Source organism: Drosophila suzukii, chromosome 2R, assembly GCF_043229965.1.
Source record: "Drosophila suzukii chromosome 2R, CBGP_Dsuzu_IsoJpt1.0, whole genome shotgun sequence".
Lineage (NCBI taxonomy): Eukaryota > Metazoa > Arthropoda > Insecta > Diptera > Drosophilidae > Drosophila > Drosophila suzukii.
Genome location: NC_092081.1, coordinates 16,022,719 through 16,039,558, shown reverse-complemented (window position 1 = coordinate 16,039,558; position 16,840 = coordinate 16,022,719). Strand labels below are relative to the sequence as shown.

The 16,840-nt window shown below is 40.2% G+C and overlaps 6 protein-coding genes across 9 annotated transcripts; 4 read left to right on the top strand and 2 right to left on the bottom strand.

The window, feature by feature from the left end:
- Positions 1-1,126: 1,126 nt before the first annotated feature.
- On the top strand, positions 1,127-2,807 carry Taldo (transaldolase). Its single transcript, XM_017084952.4, has 3 exons — positions 1,127-1,223; positions 1,777-1,900; positions 1,956-2,807. The coding sequence occupies exons 1-3, from the start codon at positions 1,127-1,129 to the stop codon at positions 2,728-2,730; spliced, it is 996 nt and encodes a 331-aa protein (XP_016940441.3). The 3' UTR covers positions 2,731-2,807.
- A 370-nt stretch (positions 2,808-3,177) lies between these two features.
- Galphas (G protein alpha s subunit) lies at positions 3,178-7,940 on the top strand. 3 transcript variants are annotated; one of them, XM_017085706.4, is made up of 9 exons: positions 3,178-3,260; positions 4,927-5,404; positions 5,478-5,574; positions 5,636-5,756; positions 6,595-6,723; positions 6,786-6,965; positions 7,021-7,145; positions 7,453-7,535; positions 7,607-7,940. In XM_017085706.4, the coding sequence occupies exons 2-9, from the start codon at positions 5,129-5,131 to the stop codon at positions 7,751-7,753; spliced, it is 1,158 nt and encodes a 385-aa protein (XP_016941195.1). In that variant the 5' UTR covers positions 3,178-3,260; positions 4,927-5,128; the 3' UTR covers positions 7,754-7,940. The 3 variants fall into 3 exon arrangements, with proteins under 3 accessions (XP_016941195.1, XP_016941196.1, XP_070850907.1); XM_017085707.4 differs by lacking the exon at positions 3,178-3,260 and adding an exon at positions 3,261-3,470; XM_070994806.1 differs by lacking the exon at positions 3,178-3,260 and adding an exon at positions 3,264-3,470 and having other exon boundaries at positions 7,462-7,535.
- A 10-nt stretch (positions 7,941-7,950) lies between these two features.
- On the bottom strand, positions 7,951-9,672 carry Orcokinin (orcokinin). Of its 2 annotated transcripts, XM_017085709.4 has the most exons (4): positions 9,522-9,672; positions 9,389-9,434; positions 8,617-8,653; positions 7,951-8,348 (listed from the first exon to the last, which is right to left on the bottom strand). In XM_017085709.4, exons 1-4 carry the CDS (start codon positions 9,588-9,590, stop codon positions 8,087-8,089), a joined length of 414 nt encoding a protein of 137 aa, XP_016941198.3. In that variant the 5' UTR covers positions 9,591-9,672; the 3' UTR covers positions 7,951-8,086. The 2 variants fall into 2 exon arrangements, with proteins under 2 accessions (XP_016941198.3, XP_016941199.3); XM_017085710.4 differs by lacking the exons at positions 7,951-8,348; positions 8,617-8,653 and adding an exon at positions 8,802-9,225.
- Positions 9,673-12,024: 2,352 nt separating this feature from the next.
- On the top strand, positions 12,025-15,203 carry Stoml2 (stomatin like 2). The gene is made up of 7 exons (XM_017074877.4): positions 12,025-12,177; positions 12,243-12,344; positions 12,412-12,619; positions 12,681-12,880; positions 12,942-13,086; positions 13,146-13,261; positions 14,881-15,203. Exons 1-7 carry the CDS (start codon positions 12,130-12,132, stop codon positions 15,160-15,162), a joined length of 1,101 nt encoding a protein of 366 aa, XP_016930366.3. The 5' UTR covers positions 12,025-12,129; the 3' UTR covers positions 15,163-15,203.
- On the top strand, positions 13,283-14,919 carry fzr2 (fizzy-related 2). The gene has a single exon (XM_017074875.4). The coding sequence runs from the start codon at positions 13,402-13,404 to the stop codon at positions 14,764-14,766; it is 1,365 nt and encodes a 454-aa protein (XP_016930364.3). The 5' UTR covers positions 13,283-13,401; the 3' UTR covers positions 14,767-14,919.
- Positions 15,204-15,251: 48 nt separating the features above from the next.
- On the bottom strand, positions 15,252-16,818 carry LOC108010063 (heme A synthase COX15). The gene is made up of 4 exons (XM_017074876.4): positions 16,609-16,818; positions 16,438-16,540; positions 16,247-16,379; positions 15,252-16,188 (listed from the first exon to the last, which is right to left on the bottom strand). Exons 1-4 carry the CDS (start codon positions 16,699-16,701, stop codon positions 15,336-15,338), a joined length of 1,182 nt encoding a protein of 393 aa, XP_016930365.3. The 5' UTR covers positions 16,702-16,818; the 3' UTR covers positions 15,252-15,335.
- Between the last annotated feature and the right edge of the window lie 22 nt (positions 16,819-16,840).

Genomic DNA, 16,840 nt, shown 5'->3' with positions numbered 1-16,840 from the left:
TAATATTGTATTTATTGATTGTGGTGCTCGTATATTCGTGTTCTAGTTCTAACCTCAAAAAAATCAAAATCTTTAAGTTAATTTGTATTTTTAAATAGAGCTACAAAGTGATTCCAGCTGTTTCCACCTCTGAAACCTTTTTTATCTTGTAGAGAATTTAATTCTCATTGAGCTCGGTTAGTATAAAAGTGCACTTTTGCGCACTTTCTCTAAAATTTAGCTTTAAAGACCTCTACCTAATATGGTATATTTTCCTCATTTTTGTCTGGTAAATGCCAGTTTCGATGTTATCTTAAGAAAAACAGTGTGCAGTTATATTTCTTATTAAATAACGATTATTTTAAAATTATTTTACAACATCATTTCACTTACTTAACGTTGATATATAGGATTTTAGTATTTTTGTTAAGAATTATAGTGATCACAATACAAAAAATTACAATTTCACTAAAAAAATGGGAAATAAAAAATGCCAAAATTTTTTTTTTAAATCAATTTGGTCTCTTAAAAAAAAATTCAAGAAAAAAAATTTTTTTTATTTTATTGACAAGAAAAAAAATTTTTTTTGTCTTAAAAAAAAGGCGGGACCACGCCCATCTTTTTTTAATTTACTTCCTTTAAATTTTATATACTTAATTCTAAAAACAAAACTTTTAAATGTTGCTTTGTTCTTAAGTTATTAATTAATGCCACAAAAAGTGAGCAAATTCCCCATAGTGCAGTGGTAACATAAATAAGATACAAATTAAAAACCGCAAGATACAAACTTATAAGATAACTATGCCGTCTTTTTTTTAAGCTTTTTTATTTTTATCCCCAGTAAAATCATTTTTAAGGCAAGGTTAGGCATATTATGTTTTCTGAGACGTAGAAGTGAGCTAGTTTCCCTCTCCTAAACATAATATATAAAAAAATATTAATATTTATTATTTTAAGCTGCCAGTTGACCTGTGGGACTTAATTTCCTCAAATATATTAATACTTTGTCAAAAGGATTGAAGTTCTTAAGTATAAAGAGTTCCCCTAATGCCCATTTTTAAACCGAAGTTAGGTGTTAGTATATTTTCTGAGCCGAACGGTATAAATTGCCGCTCCAATAGCGGTCTTATTGCATTGAAGTTGGGACATGGGAAGTGATCGCACGTTGAAAAAGCAGAAAATGTCGGTCTTACAGGAACTTAAGAAAATCACCACCATTGTGGCTGACACCGGCGACTTTGAAGGTAAATATGGAAACCTTATTAAGCCAGCTATCATCGCACGCAGTGCCGGTTTGAAAGTGAACTTAAGCTTTCCCAATCTGGGAGTCTTGAGTCTGGAAGTACCTACGTATGTTGTTGGTATTTTTGCGGATCTAAGCTCAGGAACATTCATTTTTACTATAACAGTCCGAGTCCAAAGGCTCAAATCGCTTGGATACATATATTGGAGTCGAAAGATAAACAAATGATGGGCCATTGGAGCCATCTCGATATCAGTTTGTCTTATCTGCTGCAGTGAAGATCAAATAAAAGTGAAAAGTAAAACCAAGCTGACTTTAGTTTGACCTTAGGTGCTTACGTGTGTTAGAAATGTGACCGCTATAGTGTGTCAGTGATAAGGTTTCGGAATAGAGTGCCAAACCTGCTCAGGCATCGAAAAAGTTCAAAGATATTTTCGGTCAGGCGATTGAAAAATGAAAGTCGTTCAACAGGTTTTTCGGCCTTTCTAGAATTCGCAATGTAACTTGGGTGTTAGTCCCTGTATTTATGCAAATACTGTGTTTTTTACTTGCAGCCATCAACATCTACAAGCCCACAGATGCCACCACCAATCCTTCTCTCATTTTGTCCGCTTCCACCATGGAGCGGTACCAGCCGCTGGTGCAGAAGGCTGTGGCCTACGCGAAGGGCAAGAAGGGGTAAGGTCCTATATAGGTATTCCACAAACTAAAGCTTTAATATACACATTTCCAGCTCCGTGAGTGAGCAAGTGGCCGAGGCAATGGACTACCTTTGCGTGCTGTTCGGAACGGAAATCCTGAAGGTTGTCCCTGGACGGGTTTCCACCGAAATCGACGCCCGTCTCTCCTTCGACACCAAGAAGAGCGTGGAGAAGGCTCTGATGCTGATCGACCTGTACAAATCCCTGGGCATTGGCAAGGAGCGAATCCTGATCAAGCTGGCTTCCACCTGGGAGGGCATCAAGGCAGCCGAGATCCTGGAGAACGAGCACGGCGTGCACTGCAACCTGACGCTCCTCTTCTCGTTCGCCCAGGCAGTGGCCTGCGCCGAGGCCGGCGTGACCCTGATCTCGCCGTTCGTGGGCAGGATCCTGGACTGGTACGTGGCCAACACGGAGACCAAGAAGTTCGAGGCCCTCAAGGACCCGGGTGTGATCTCTGTGACCAACATCTACAACTACTACAAGAAGTTCGGCTACAAAACCCTTGTTATGGGTGCTTCGTTCCGTAATGTGGGCGAAATCAAGGCCCTGGCTGGCTGCGATTTGCTCACCATTAGTCCTTCTCTGCTGAAGGAGCTGGAGAACGAGACCGAGTCGGTGGTCACCTACTTGTCCGAGAGCAATGCCAAGCTGCAGGACATCGAGAAGATCACCGTGGACGAGAGCAAGTTCCGTTGGCTGTTAAACGAGGATGCCATGGCCACTGACAAGCTTTCCGAGGGAATCAGGAAGTTTGCCGTGGATACTGTTAAGCTGGAGAATTTGATTAAGACCTATCTTAAGTAGACGCTCCTCGGGTTCCGCTCGCAGGTGGAGGATGAATACAACCATTGTTTAAAAAACAAATGATTTTATACTTTAATAAAAACTAAACTTAAAAAAACTTAATTTTTCTTGGGAAAAAATAATTTAAATGCTATGCAAATATACTATTGTATTGCATAGATGTTGTCTTTTTGCTAGATAAAGATATTTTAGCCCTTATCAGAGCAACTTCTAAAAGGTTTGTTACACGCCCATGTAAAAATCTATAAAAGAACCTGTAGAAAAGGTCTGTTCATGTAAAGTATCGGTTGTATTTTTTAAGTCATATAATTATCTATGTATAAAGGGTAATTGATTACAAGTATTGTCATAGCTTTTATAAAAGTGAGAGATTGTATACCATTATTATAAACTAACGTTTTTCCCCTAGTAAGTAGTATATCTATCTACACTTGCGCCCTCACTATCCGATAGTCAGGAAAAAGTATCGATAAAAGTATCTACTTTGTTGCATCCCTAGGTTGATACATAAAATAAAAAATATATAAAAAGTGAGTTAGTACTGGTATTAAAAGTAATTTTTAAGTAACAAATTGATGAATTGCGACCACGCAAAGATAAAGAATTTTGGGAAACTAGAAAACAGTGGCTCGGGCGTCAAGTGCGATAGAAATAGCCGTTTTTCAGCACCCGAAAGTCGCTCCCCAACAGAATCGTGCACCTATAGTTTTAGAAGTTGCTCCCATGAATAAAAATGTTCGGTAATTTCACGGTAAACAATAACCATTGTCAAACATAGGGAATAAGTCGCGTTCATATACGTAATTGGAATCGCGCAAAGATGTGATTTGGTTCGGGGATTCCATGTCCATTATCCATTCGATTCGAGTCCGACTTCCTGACGTCCTACGTCCTGCGTCCTGCGTCCTACGTCCTTAAACCTGAAATCAGTGAAAAATCGTTCGCGCATGAATATTCAAAATACTATCCCATCGGATTCGATTCGCGATGGTATAAGTATAATATAGTTTCCTAACCCAAAGTGTCAAAGAAATGGCAAATATTCGGATTCGGAGGCACGGAGCACATACGTATTGATATATGTACATACATTTATTTATGTACATCCATTCACACATGCGAACCGAGAACTTGTGTATATATCTAAATACATACGCACGTATATACGAGTAGATACACAACGGTGTGTACTCATATCTGTGAGATATATATGTGCCCGTGCCCGCTTAGATCCCGATTCCGATGAATTTATGTACATATATTTACATTAAAATCTGCATATCTCCTATCTACGGCTATATGTCCGTTAGGTTTCGCCCTGGCCATATAGTATGTATCTTCCTTCGCCTCTCGTCGGTCGGCAATAATTAATAGATTAAATACTTTTACGCGTGCCTATACATTTTTGTGCATATAATTCATATTCGAGCAAAAGTTAATCAAATTTTCGCCACTGAATATATGTAATTTTCTCCCATCCGAGTTTTAACTGCAGATGGAATTATGTTGGTATCTCTATATACATGCGTACCTGCACCTCAGTATGCGCGAAAATTCCACCCGCCCTCTTCTTCACCTGTTACACTACGCCGATATAGATGTGGATGTGGATGTGAATATGAATGTGATGAATTCCAATCGCCCGACGAGAATGTCGAATGTACGGGCGTTTTGCGTGGAGTAATTTTTGATTTTTATTTTGATTTCGGTTTTCGATAATAGAGCCAGCGTTGTTTTCGGACTCGAAATATTAGTGACTCACGGGACTTTCGTGGGCGGCAATGTCACAAATGTCGCCTTGGCTTAGGCGCCTATTATGGGCGACATACATGATATAGGGGTACTGATGTAGGTTCACAAATCCCTTGGAGCACGAATACACACCTGCCACCTGCAGATGATATTTACGATTTTATGTAAACAAGAAGTGTTGATTTATTTCAATTGCTGTCTAATTTAATTCCTGAATAGTTTATTGTTCCATATAAGAGATATTCTACATCAAAACACTGTACTCTATAGAGTGTTTTTTAAAATCGTAATTTGTTTTGGTGGCATAAGTTACTCGAAGCCTCTGGCCTCTATCAGTTGAAAAAATGTTAAATGGTAAATGTATTCTGTGACTCAAAATTGCCATAACTCGAGTTTTATTATATGTATTAGTTAAAGTATAATATTCTTTCTTTGCCATTCTAGCCTGCTACAGAGATCTGCTGAAGCGCTGAGCCAACGGTGGTGTCACTGAGATCGGCGACCCGAAGTGCACATAAGGACATTGTGTATTGATCCGAGGAACTCAGCTATACTGGAGCAGAACGGAGAAAGCACAAGGGGTGCCGAGTCACCCGACGCGAACCAGGAAAACCGAGCGACGTGTTGGTGGACCCCGTGGGCTGCGATGGGTTGCTTTGGGTCACCCACCTCCAAGCAGTCGGATGTTAACTCGGAGGACTCGAAAAGCCAGAAGCGCCGGAGCGATGCAATATCTAGACAGTTGCAGAAGGACAAACAGCTCTACAGGGCCACACACAGGCTGCTCCTCCTGGGGGCGGGCGAGTCCGGCAAATCAACTATAGTCAAGCAAATGCGAATATTGCATGTCGACGGATTTTCTGACTCGGAGAAGAAACAGAAAATTGATGATATTAAAAAGAATATTCGAGACGCTATCTTGGTGAGTCCTACTTTTGCCCACTCTGAATAAATTCTCACTGGAATACCTCATTCTAACTAAATATTTCTTGCAGACTATTACAGGAGCCATGAGCACACTTAATCCACCTGTAGCTTTAGAAAAGAAAGAAAATGAACCCAGAGTGGAATACATTCAGGATTATGCATCTAGTAAGTCCAATGATCTGGTTAATTTAAGATCTTTGGCACTAACTTTATCTTCTCTTTGCAGGTCCGGACTTTAATTATCCTCCTGAATTTTATGAACATACAGAAGAACTATGGAAAGACAAGGGCGTTCTTCAAACCTATGAGAGGTCGAATGAGTATCAATTAATCGATTGTGCGAAATAGTAAGTATTGTCTCTGTTTTACATAGTAATAATCGATGTGGCCGAACAATTTGTTTTTGTAGCGATTTGCGAATGAAAAATAATTTATTTATTAATCCTGAAAGTGCATGCAAATTATTCTGATAGCTTTACTGTGTGTTTTTCGTGGAAGTGCATCAATTACTGAAGATTAAGAATATTCGTTGGATTGGAAGTATACAACTTATAATTCTAAAAAAGTCGAACCGCTTGATGAAATAAATCCAAATATGTTAATGCTTTGTAGAAGTGTGGGCATTATAACTATATCATGGTATACAACATGAAAATCCGACACATAATATACTTTATTCCGAAGACCATGTATTTAATATATATTTTTTTGTTTTTGTCTAGTCATTTTATTGCATTGTATTGACAAACAAATAATTAACAATTTTGAAAAATAGCAAAAAAAAAAAAAATTTAAATCGAACTTTTAAAGATCTCTTCAAATTATTATACTCTAACTAAAGTGTAACATTTATAGGTTTAGGAAACAAATGTAGATATTTTATGTAAAATTGTTTTGTACGTCGAAAATGTTATCCGAAATTCGCATTTGAAGACTTTATTTCAAAGCCAGAAAGAAATCATTAATCGAGTCAGATCAGATTGGGTTTAAATCCTTGAATGACATTATTTGCCAAAAATACCTTTAAGTCAAAGCTAAATATCCATATATCCATTACAAGTCCTTGCCCTTAAGATTTCCAACAAAATATAATTATTATTATTATTGCTACCCAAGCTTGTTGAAGCTATTTAACCCTTAACACAAAACATTTACTCATATGTACACCTATTGTTCACATTAAAGCTTCCTGGACCGAGTAAGCACAATCAAGAATCCAAACTATACCCCTAATGAGCAGGATATTCTTCGGTGCCGTGTTTTGACTTCTGGAATATTTGAAACAAGATTTCAAGTGGACAAAGTAAACTTTCAGTGAGTAAAACGATGTTGTACAGAATAATTCGAAAATAACATTTGCAAATGTACGTGTGCAGCATGTTTGATGTCGGAGGACAGCGAGACGAGCGTAGGAAATGGATTCAATGTTTCAATGATGTAACTGCTATTATATTCGTAACTGCGTGCTCAAGTTATAACATGGTTTTGCGTGAAGATCCCACCCAAAATCGACTTCGAGAATCTTTGGATTTGTTCAAGAGTATTTGGAACAACAGGTGAGAGCGCATCCGCAATCTGATATCCACGAAACTAACACCCACTTTCTTATAGATGGCTTCGCACGATTTCTATTATACTATTTTTAAATAAGCAAGATTTGTTAGCAGAGAAAATTAAGGCTGGAAAAAGTAAATTGTCGGAATATTTCTCCGAGTTTAACAAATACCAAACGCCAAGTAAGTAAAATAGTAGAACACATCTAGAATCACCATAAAGTTCAAGGCGAAGGCTTTCTTTTCATTAATTTCGGCAAGACTATAAAGCAGGGAAGGAAGCATCATGTCTACCATCAAGTCACGGATTAATTGGGCAATTAAATGAATTGTTAACCAACTGACAAAGACAACGAATTGATTCTCAATTAAAAGATGTGACAAATACTCTACCTTGATCTAAAAATTACGCTCAAAATTGAAACTCGTACCTAAATTAACTTAAGAAATTTAATGGATAATATGTTTTTGTCTAATTTCAAATGTGCTGTCGACACAGGTGACGCAATAATGGAATCCAATGACGACCCAGAAGTAATACGAGCAAAATATTTCATACGAGACGAGTTTCTGGTAGGCTTTCAACCAAACTCCTTTAACCAATGGGAAATTTATTCAAAACTCTCTATTTTCTTTTTCATTAGCGTATATCTACCGCTAGCGGAGACGGTAAACACTACTGCTATCCACATTTCACATGCGCCGTTGACACAGAAAACATTAAACGTGTGTTTAATGATTGCAGAGACATTATTCAAAGGATGCACCTTCGTCAATATGAATTGTTATAGGTTATCCCCATCGCCGTAATGCAAGTAAATAAAAATATTAATGACTTACTGTTTTAAATATAATTATCAAATGTAATTTGTATTTAAATAGTCCCTTGATTAAAAAAAAAATTCGCTGCATTTAGATCTGGTATGACCTTTCACAAAACTCAACATTAAAGAATAATAAATAAACATGTTAATAACAGACACGGGCGTTTTAATCATACTAGTTATGAGGATGCACATTGTTTATTTTCTATAATCCCTTGACATGAAGCATTTTAAGAGTATATTCGCGTTTCGATCGGTATCCATATCCGTGAGCATTTAAAATGGCTTGAGAGAATATCACTAGACCAGTTGGTTGAGAATACTGAAGCTGGCGGAAGCCTTGTCGATTTCATCGAAGTTCCTTTTGAGCTTACTGCTCCAAGTGTCCTTGTACATGGGATCCATCCTCACCAGGTAGGGCACCATGTCTCTGTGGTGGCCTGACCCTATCTTTCCTGCCGAAAACCGATCTCCGCAGGGTTTTGCGGTGTACTTTGCCTTGAAATCCGACTGGCTGCACTCGTAGCACACGACAGTTTGTCCATTTGCAGCGGAAATCAATCTGTGGGATAAAGATAAACGTGTTAAAGGATTCATTATAATGAGTATCATCGGTTTTTTTGGGTAAATAGGCACTTTAACTTTTACGTCCATATATTTTTTGTGGACCTGTTATCTGCATATTTACATACTGTTATATACAGAACTTTTTCCGATAACATTCGGATAAGACCTGATAGCAGCCGTTTAATCTTTAATTTTTGATAAGTTTGTTAGGCGATGAGAATTCACGTGTATCTGTTATTTGATAGTGTATCTGGGTAACTCACCTAACTATGAAAGGTCCATCGTACTTCTTTAAACCGGCTTTTAAAGGATGAAGTGTGAATTAGTAATAAAGGGTAAGTAAAATCGTTAGTTAAATTGTTTTCTATGGCATATAAACTATTTACAATACACTTTCCTGTGGCGACTTCAAAACAGGGATTTCTAAATACAAGGGTGAAAATAAAACTCTTTTACAAATGCAATAATTTATTAACAATTAGTAGCTACATCATTTTATATGCACATATAAAATAAAGCCCAAGCTTTTTATTTACATTTCAGTTTCATTTCGGTACTCGATTTGGTCAAAGTCAATGGTGTGGCAAATATTTATAGGAGTTCTTAGTCGCTAAGTAGCCGTCTACTTTCAGTCCTCTTTATCAAGTGTCCTCCACCAATGCTGTCTAAACCACGTTTTGAAACTGTTCGCGATAACCTCTCTTGTAAGGCTTCGAGATTTTTGTTTTTGGACAAATAAGGATTCACATTTCTTAAGAAGAGTTTGTAAAACTCGTTAAATAATGGCGATGTTGTTGATAAGTCGTCGTTTGAAAATCCGGTTTGTCGTAAGCTTTCGTTTCCCTTACAAAATTGTTTTAACGCGGAAATATCTGGTCAAAATAATAAGAAATTAGGAATTAATAGCTTATGTACAAGCCAAACTCTGAAATATAATAGTATATACTTTTTGTTTACTAATATTTAAAGGTATTTTTAAAACTTAATTAGACATTAGACATAAACATACACAATGGGTCATTAAATCTTTGTTACCTTCACATAAATATTTTCCATCCATCAATTCGTCATTGGGAAAATCCTAAAAGGTCATAAGTTGCAGTTTTGTAGCTCACGTTGGTTTTTCCAAACATTTTCGAAAACACTTCAAACACTCATTTGTACATACCACACTCGGCGCTGCATGGATGAAGCTTAGGAACACCGATACCACCACAAGGACAATGTAAAGATTCATATTTCCAATCGTTGACCTATGGACTGGTGCACTTGGAAAACAATACTCGGCAGGGTTTTGAAGAAGACTGTGCTCTTTATTCCGACGCGGTTCGTTTTATACCCGATTTGGCCCAAACATCCTCTGACTTAAACAGGGTGATGGTAAATTTATGATGCAGATAACTAACGACAGCTAAAAGACCCACAGGAACGCACCCGTTATTAACGGCTTAGTGGTTGATACTGTTGGTCTGGTTCGTTTAGTCGGTTAGTGCGGTTTCCTTTATGCTCTTAATGCGTCACTTGCACCATATTTCTAGCAACTAATGGTAAATACTCCTACAAACAGACCAAAGTGGTGTCAAGATTTGAGCAAACATACGCGCACTCAAACATATGCTCGAATTATTAGATTTAATTTTCATTTATACAAGAGCTGGGTGGCCGTTCTGTGTCCTTTGCTTCAGTCATTTGACGGTTAATTGAGTTAACCACGAATTTAATATATCTGGAAAGTGTCTTGGATTTCATAATGACGCTGGGGAAAAAGTGAGAAACGTTGTAGCGGCAGCGTTTGTATTTCAGAAATGGACGTCATGTCTTAAAACTTTTTAAAAGTCTAAACAAGTGTAAAACAATTACTTTAAGGAGTAGCCCAGGAATAAATTATTTGAAATAATTTATGGTAATTCCTGTTAGGATTATAATATAATCTACTTTTTGTTTTCACTTAATGAACTAAAAAGGGTAACGGATGTATGTTCAGCAACATTTTCAATAAGATTTTTGAAAGAAATGGTCAAAATGTTCTCTGTTTTGATTAGGATTTCATTTTAACTTCGAAATAGGTCTGAATAAACAAAAAGTTTAACCAAACCGGATTTAGACATTAAAAATAAGTTAATGGGAATTAAATCGAATAAATACTAATTGTTTGCTTCCGAATTACTGTTACTTCCCCCGGAAATAATTCCTTAAACAGCAAAAAACAAATCAAATAAATTTTCTCGATTTAAAAAGTATTTTAAAACTCAGCCAGTTAAGAAACCCCATACGAAAAGTTAATCGATTACCAGGCAATATGAAACTCCCTGTTTCCTGATTATGCCTTTTTTTAGTATTTTTTGACTGGGTAGTATTAACAAATGTCCGCCACTGCCAAAGTCGATAAATTCTGACCACATTATATTTCAAACGACGCTGACGGTCAAGAGCAGATTGGGAATACGTGGGAGGCTTGAATGGAGTTAGGAGACTTATTTATTTACTTCGTCAGCAGATTTTTAATCTCTTAGTGGCTACTTACCTAGGCCTTAACAAATTACTAAATACCAGAGAAGAGAACAAAGCTTTTATTTATTAAAATCCCTAATAACTTGGGCCGAACAAATGAGGAAAATAGACTAAGCTTAGTTAGGGGCTAAGAGATTTTAACCTATTAAACCTTGCATAGTATATGCTTTGGGAGTTAAAGAAAATACTGTTTAGCTTTTATTACTTTGTGAATTTGGCGATGATAATTTGATATATTAGGTAACGTAATATTTTGCTCACGCCTCTTTTACAGATATACCATCCTACAACATTATTGGTATATTGTCTGCGGCTGCTGAACTCAAACTTACACGGGCATACAAAGCTGTGGTTTCTGTGGAACCCGGTGTCCAGATGATTGATAAGGGACGTATGCTTATTGAACAGGCCCGGTCAATATTGACACCGAAATGCCTCCATAAAGTCCATAGTGTTAGGTGACAAGGCGAGTTGGGGTCGCTAGTGTACGCAAAGTCTACGTGTACGTGGTGCTCCCATGAGGTTTAGTCTTGTGGTGAGCCATGTCGGCTTATTTGTGGTAAAATATGAATTTGTTTTATTTCTCTCAAAACCGGTGATATATTTAGTATAATTTAATACGTTTTCATCCAGTGCTTTGCAGTAATCTTAAAAAGTCGAATATATTGATTCTTAAAGTTTCTGCAAACAAAACTAACTGCAAAAAGAATTTTCAAAAATAATTTTGCTTATATTTTTTATGGCTTATTTGAAAATGTTAACAAATTTGCATTCGAGCCATATTTTTCTCATTTTCATACTACTTTTTTTGACATTGTCACATTCAAAAATTTACAAAAAATATAAGCAAGTAAAAACTTCGGTCTCTTGAATAGTGAAACTCTTAGCCGATCTGAGTACTAGGCTTTAAGTCAAATAAAATACCTCGATAATACGATTGTTTACAAACTGTAGTTAAAAGTACTCCAAACATTCTCAATTTTGATTAACCGAACCAAATTAACGAAATTAATGGGAACGAAATCAAATAAATTCTAAATGTTTGCTCTTTGCTTACTGTCACTTTCTTCGGCAATAGTTCTTTTAACACAGAAAATATATCAAATCAAATTTTTCGATTTAAAAAGTATTTAAAAATTTACAAATTTGAGATACCCCATACGAAAAATTAATCGATTTCCATGTGATATGAAACACCCTGTTTGTGGATTATCATAATGTTTTTTTCTTAGTATTTTACGGTAAATCGGCACACATATTGCGAAATGTCGAGATTTCTTTTAAACAAAAGAATTGTTCCCAGCTTGTTCCAGGTTTGTGCCGAAATCGTCAAACAACACAATGTATAATAACTTCCCGTAAATATTCCTACTTGTAGCAAGATTTCTTGCTCGCCGGCTCATGGATTCCGTCACAATCTCGGAGGGGAAAGGCCTCAACCCCGATAAACATGTGTGTTATGTTTGTGCCTCAGCAAGAGGTAGGTTTTATTGCTAGATCAGATTATCCGAATCCGGCTTACTCCAATCCGTAACTCCGTTTCCAAGGCCTGGGTTGTCGAGCGCATGGGCCGGTTTCATAGGATTCTGGACCCCGGCCTGAACATTCTGGTTCCGGTGGCGGACAAAATCAAATATGTGCAGAGCCTGAAGGAAATCGCCATTGATGTGCCGAAGCAGAGCGCTATTACCTCCGACAACGTGACCTTGAGCATCGACGGAGTGCTCTACTTGCGTATCATTGATCCATATAAAGGTAGGTTCCGAAATCATATCTGCATCTGCACGTTATTTATATCTGTTATATCACCATAAAGCTTCGTACGGCGTGGAGGACCCGGAGTTCGCCATAACACAACTGGCCCAGACGACGATGAGATCGGAGCTGGGCAAGATGTCCATGGACAAGGTCTTCCGCGAGAGGGAGTCCCTGAACGTCAGCATCGTGGACTCGATCAACAAGGCCAGTGAGGCGTGGGGCATCGCCTGTTTGCGTTACGAGATCCGTGATATTAGAGTGAGTTGCGGTGTTAAGTTGATTCCTCAATGGAGAACCCTATAAATAATGCCAAATTTAGCTGCCCACTAGGGTCCACGAGGCGATGCAAATGCAAGTGGAGGCTGAGCGGCGGAAACGAGCGGCTATCCTGGAATCAGAAGGTGTTCGCGAGGCAGAAATCAATATAGCCGAGGGCAAGCGGAAGTCCAGAATCCTAGCTTCCGGTAAGCGGCATCGCACCCTTTCGAAATGTAGTCGGTACTCAAGATTCCTTCTTCCACAGAGGCCGAGCGCCAGGAGCATATTAACAAGGCCAGTGGCGAGGCGGCTGCCATTATAGCTGTGGCGGATGCCAGAGCCCGTAGTCTGCTGGCCATCGCCAAATCTCTGTCCCATTTGGTGAGTATTCCCCAGGGAAACTTTTCATTCTTAAATCCGGGCAAGTAGAAAGCTAGGCATTGCCGTTTAAATCCTTTGTGATCAGTGCACACCTTAACAAGCCTCACACACTCAACAAAACAAAACTTTCGAATTCGGAAATGTTTCAACCGGAGTACGAACATCGTTTACTTCGGGGAGTCACAGGCGGCAAGAAGGAGCAGCTCGATCTGCGCTGCATTCCCACACGGGCTGGCAATCAGTGGGCTCGAAACTTTGCTCTCGCTTCAGTAGACTCCAGCGAATTGTGTGAGAATTCCGCATACACGTGTCTGCTGCGCAACGAGTTTCTGGACGATCAGATCTCTTCCCTGGAAAACTGCAAGCAAGCCGAACAGGTTCATGCCCAGACAGGTGACTTCAAGGTGCGGGAGAACAATCGACTTTACAGATTTGCCAATGGTAATGGTTCGCCACCGCTGCGTACTCCATTTGCAAACGTTAGTGAGAGCAGCCAACGGCTGCTCAGCATCTCGAAGAGACCGGTGCGCCGACTGCCGCGACGTCCGTACAAGATACTCGATGCACCGGACTTGCAGGATGATTTCTACCTGAACCTCATTGACTGGTCATCGGAGAACACTTTGGCCGTGGGCCTGGGCTGTTCGGTTTACTTGTGGAGTGCCGTCAGCGGACAGGTGACAAGACTTTGCGACTTCAATCGAGAGGACAACCTGGTCACAGCAGTTAGCTGGCACGGTGATGGCCGTCAGGTGGCTATTGGAACCCAATTAGGCTACATAACCATCTGGGATATCGAGCGGCGGAAGGAGATCAACCGTCTGGAAGGGCATTCGGCGCGGGTAACTGCGCTGGCATGGCGTGGCAACAGATTGGCCAGTGGCTCCCGTGACCGCACCATTCTGCAGCGTGATGTTCGCAATCCACCGACGCACATAACCCGCTGTCTGCGCGGACACAGACTCGAGGTGTGCGGTCTCCAGTGGTCGCCCACCCATCGCTACTTAGCCAGCGGGGGCAGCGACAACCGCCTGCTGGTGTGGGCGGACGATTGGCCAGAGCCCGTATACGCCTTCAACGAGCACACGGCTGTGGTGAAAGCGCTGGGCTGGTCGCCGCATAAATCCGGTCTCCTGGCCAGTGGCGGTGGGTCTGCCGATCGATGCTTGCGCTTCTGGAACGTGCTTACTGGCAAACAGGTGCAGTGCATAGACACCGGCGCCCAGATCAGCAACTTGGCCTGGGCAAGGGATTCTCTGGAAATAGTAACCACACACGGACTGGCGCAGCCACAGGTCACTGTGTGGCGTTATCCCTCGCTGAAGCAAGTGGCCAGGCTGACCGGGCACACCCAACGCGTCCTTCATCTGTCTGTGAGCCCGGACAACGAGTCCATTGTCACTGGCGGCGCAGACGAGACGCTCCGCTTCTGGACTGTGTTCACCAAACAGCAGGCGCCGAACAATTCGAACTCTGTGCTCAGCTTGTATTCCACCATACGATGAGCGCAAAATTGCGACGTACCTTAGTTGTCCTAAGAATTATATTTGTTATCAACTAAAAAAAATTATTGGTTACTAAATTTTAAAAATGATTATCTTTCCTTGTGTATTTTTCAGGATGGACAGAATGCTGCTTCCCTCACGCTGGCCGAGCAATACATTGGAGCTTTTAAGAAGCTGGCCAAGACGAATAACACCATGATCTTGCCATCGAATCCTGGAGATGTCAATGGCTTCGTGGCCCAGGCTCTGGCGGTGTACAATCACGTTTCCCACTCAAACCAGACCACCAAGTCTTCGGAGAACGCTAAGGGAGTAGGTGCCTGCTTAAACGCAAAGAATGTTGAATACAAGGAGTTGCAGGAGGATAAAAACAGTGTGAAAATGAATATTGAATAGGAATGAATAAAAGGTTGTTGCTATTACTTTTGCACCACTCATCGTTACGTTTTTACCGAGGCGAGGTATTTAAATTTTGATAAGCAGTGTTTTGAAAAAAGAGGACGGAGCATTTATTTTAGTTTTAAATAAACAAGCAATTAGTTTCAACAAACGATTATTTATTTGCCCCTTTACTTTGGCAGATACTTCAACAGTCGAACCTCATGTGATAGCCATAAAGCGAAACTCAGGAGTATCAGCGATCCGGATTGATGGGCAGTCGCCAAAGGCACAGGCACGTAGTTGAGCAAAGTGGTTACTCCTAGCGTCGCCTGTGTCCAGGCCATGGCCACCACAGCGTTGATAGCCCAGTTTGCCCGCTTGGGCAACTTCATCCTCCTGGTCACCAGCCACAGAGCTGTGGTCAGAGTTACTGTGCTGATGCCCAGGATGCGGTGATTAAACTGCACTGTCGTCGGATTCTCTGTTATGTTCTTTTGAATCGGTTCAAACTGCCACATGTCGTCGGGAATCCAACTGTCACCCATCTTCGGGAAAGAGTTGTACACCAGGCCTGCGTCCAGTCCGGCCACAAAAGCTCCGGAAATGGCAGTCAGCAGGACCATTGCCTTTGTGAGGTGTGTCAGGCCCTTTATGTTAAATGCTTTTTTGGCTTGGATCACAAACGTGTTCGTCGGAATCAGCATGGACAGGGCCCGCGACAAGGAGAGTGAGTACAGGATGAATGCAGCTGCCAGATGGGAGGCCAATCTGTACTGGGAGACTCGCGGCACATCGTTGGGATCCTGGAACCGGTCCTCCAGTCCGGACTTGACCATATACCAACCCATCAGACCCTGCAGCCCGATCAAGGTGCCCAAAAGGAGTACGCTCTTTTTGGTCTTCGCACAGAAATATCCCTTTCTCCAGAAGTAAATGGCGGGCAGAAGAAAGAATCCGCCAATGGCACGTCCCCACATCCTGTGCATGTACTCCATCATGAATATGAATTTGAACTCTTCCACTGTCATGTTAACGTTCTTTCTAAGGGTGTAGAGGAAGCTTTTTTTTTTGGGTTTGTAGGGACTTGAGGAATACCCACAGCTTGTACTCCGGATACTGCTGATACAGTGTGAATTCCTGCACCCATTCCTCCTGGGTCCTGGGCATCCGTTCGCCCGTCAGCTTCCAGGTCACCATGGAAAGTCCGGACTCTGTCAATCGTGTTACGCCGCCTGAAAAGGATATATTTTAGTATGGATCCACTATTTTGATAAAAGATAAACTACCCACCTAAACCAACGGCCACAAAGACCATGCCGCTGACTCCCAGGAACCATCTTCCCACGATTTTGTCGCTCTTTGGAATACTTATGGGTTTTATCACTGGGATTTCCTACACCGTATATATGGGTATTAATAAATATTTTATTTATAATACATGTAATCACTATGATGGTTCACCTTTATCGCCGTTTGCGCAATAGTTTGATGAAGCCGGGGACCGGGTACCAATAGTTTTATAAGACTGGTTCGTTTCTGGAGCATTCGCAGCATTGTGTTAATTAAATTAAGAGTCTTATTATTGCCTAAAACAAATATTTAAAGAATTATTTGGTTTTTTAATTATATTTACAAAGCCGCTTGTAAGTATGACCGCAGCTGAAACTCATGGAAAACATACCAAAAAAGTTTT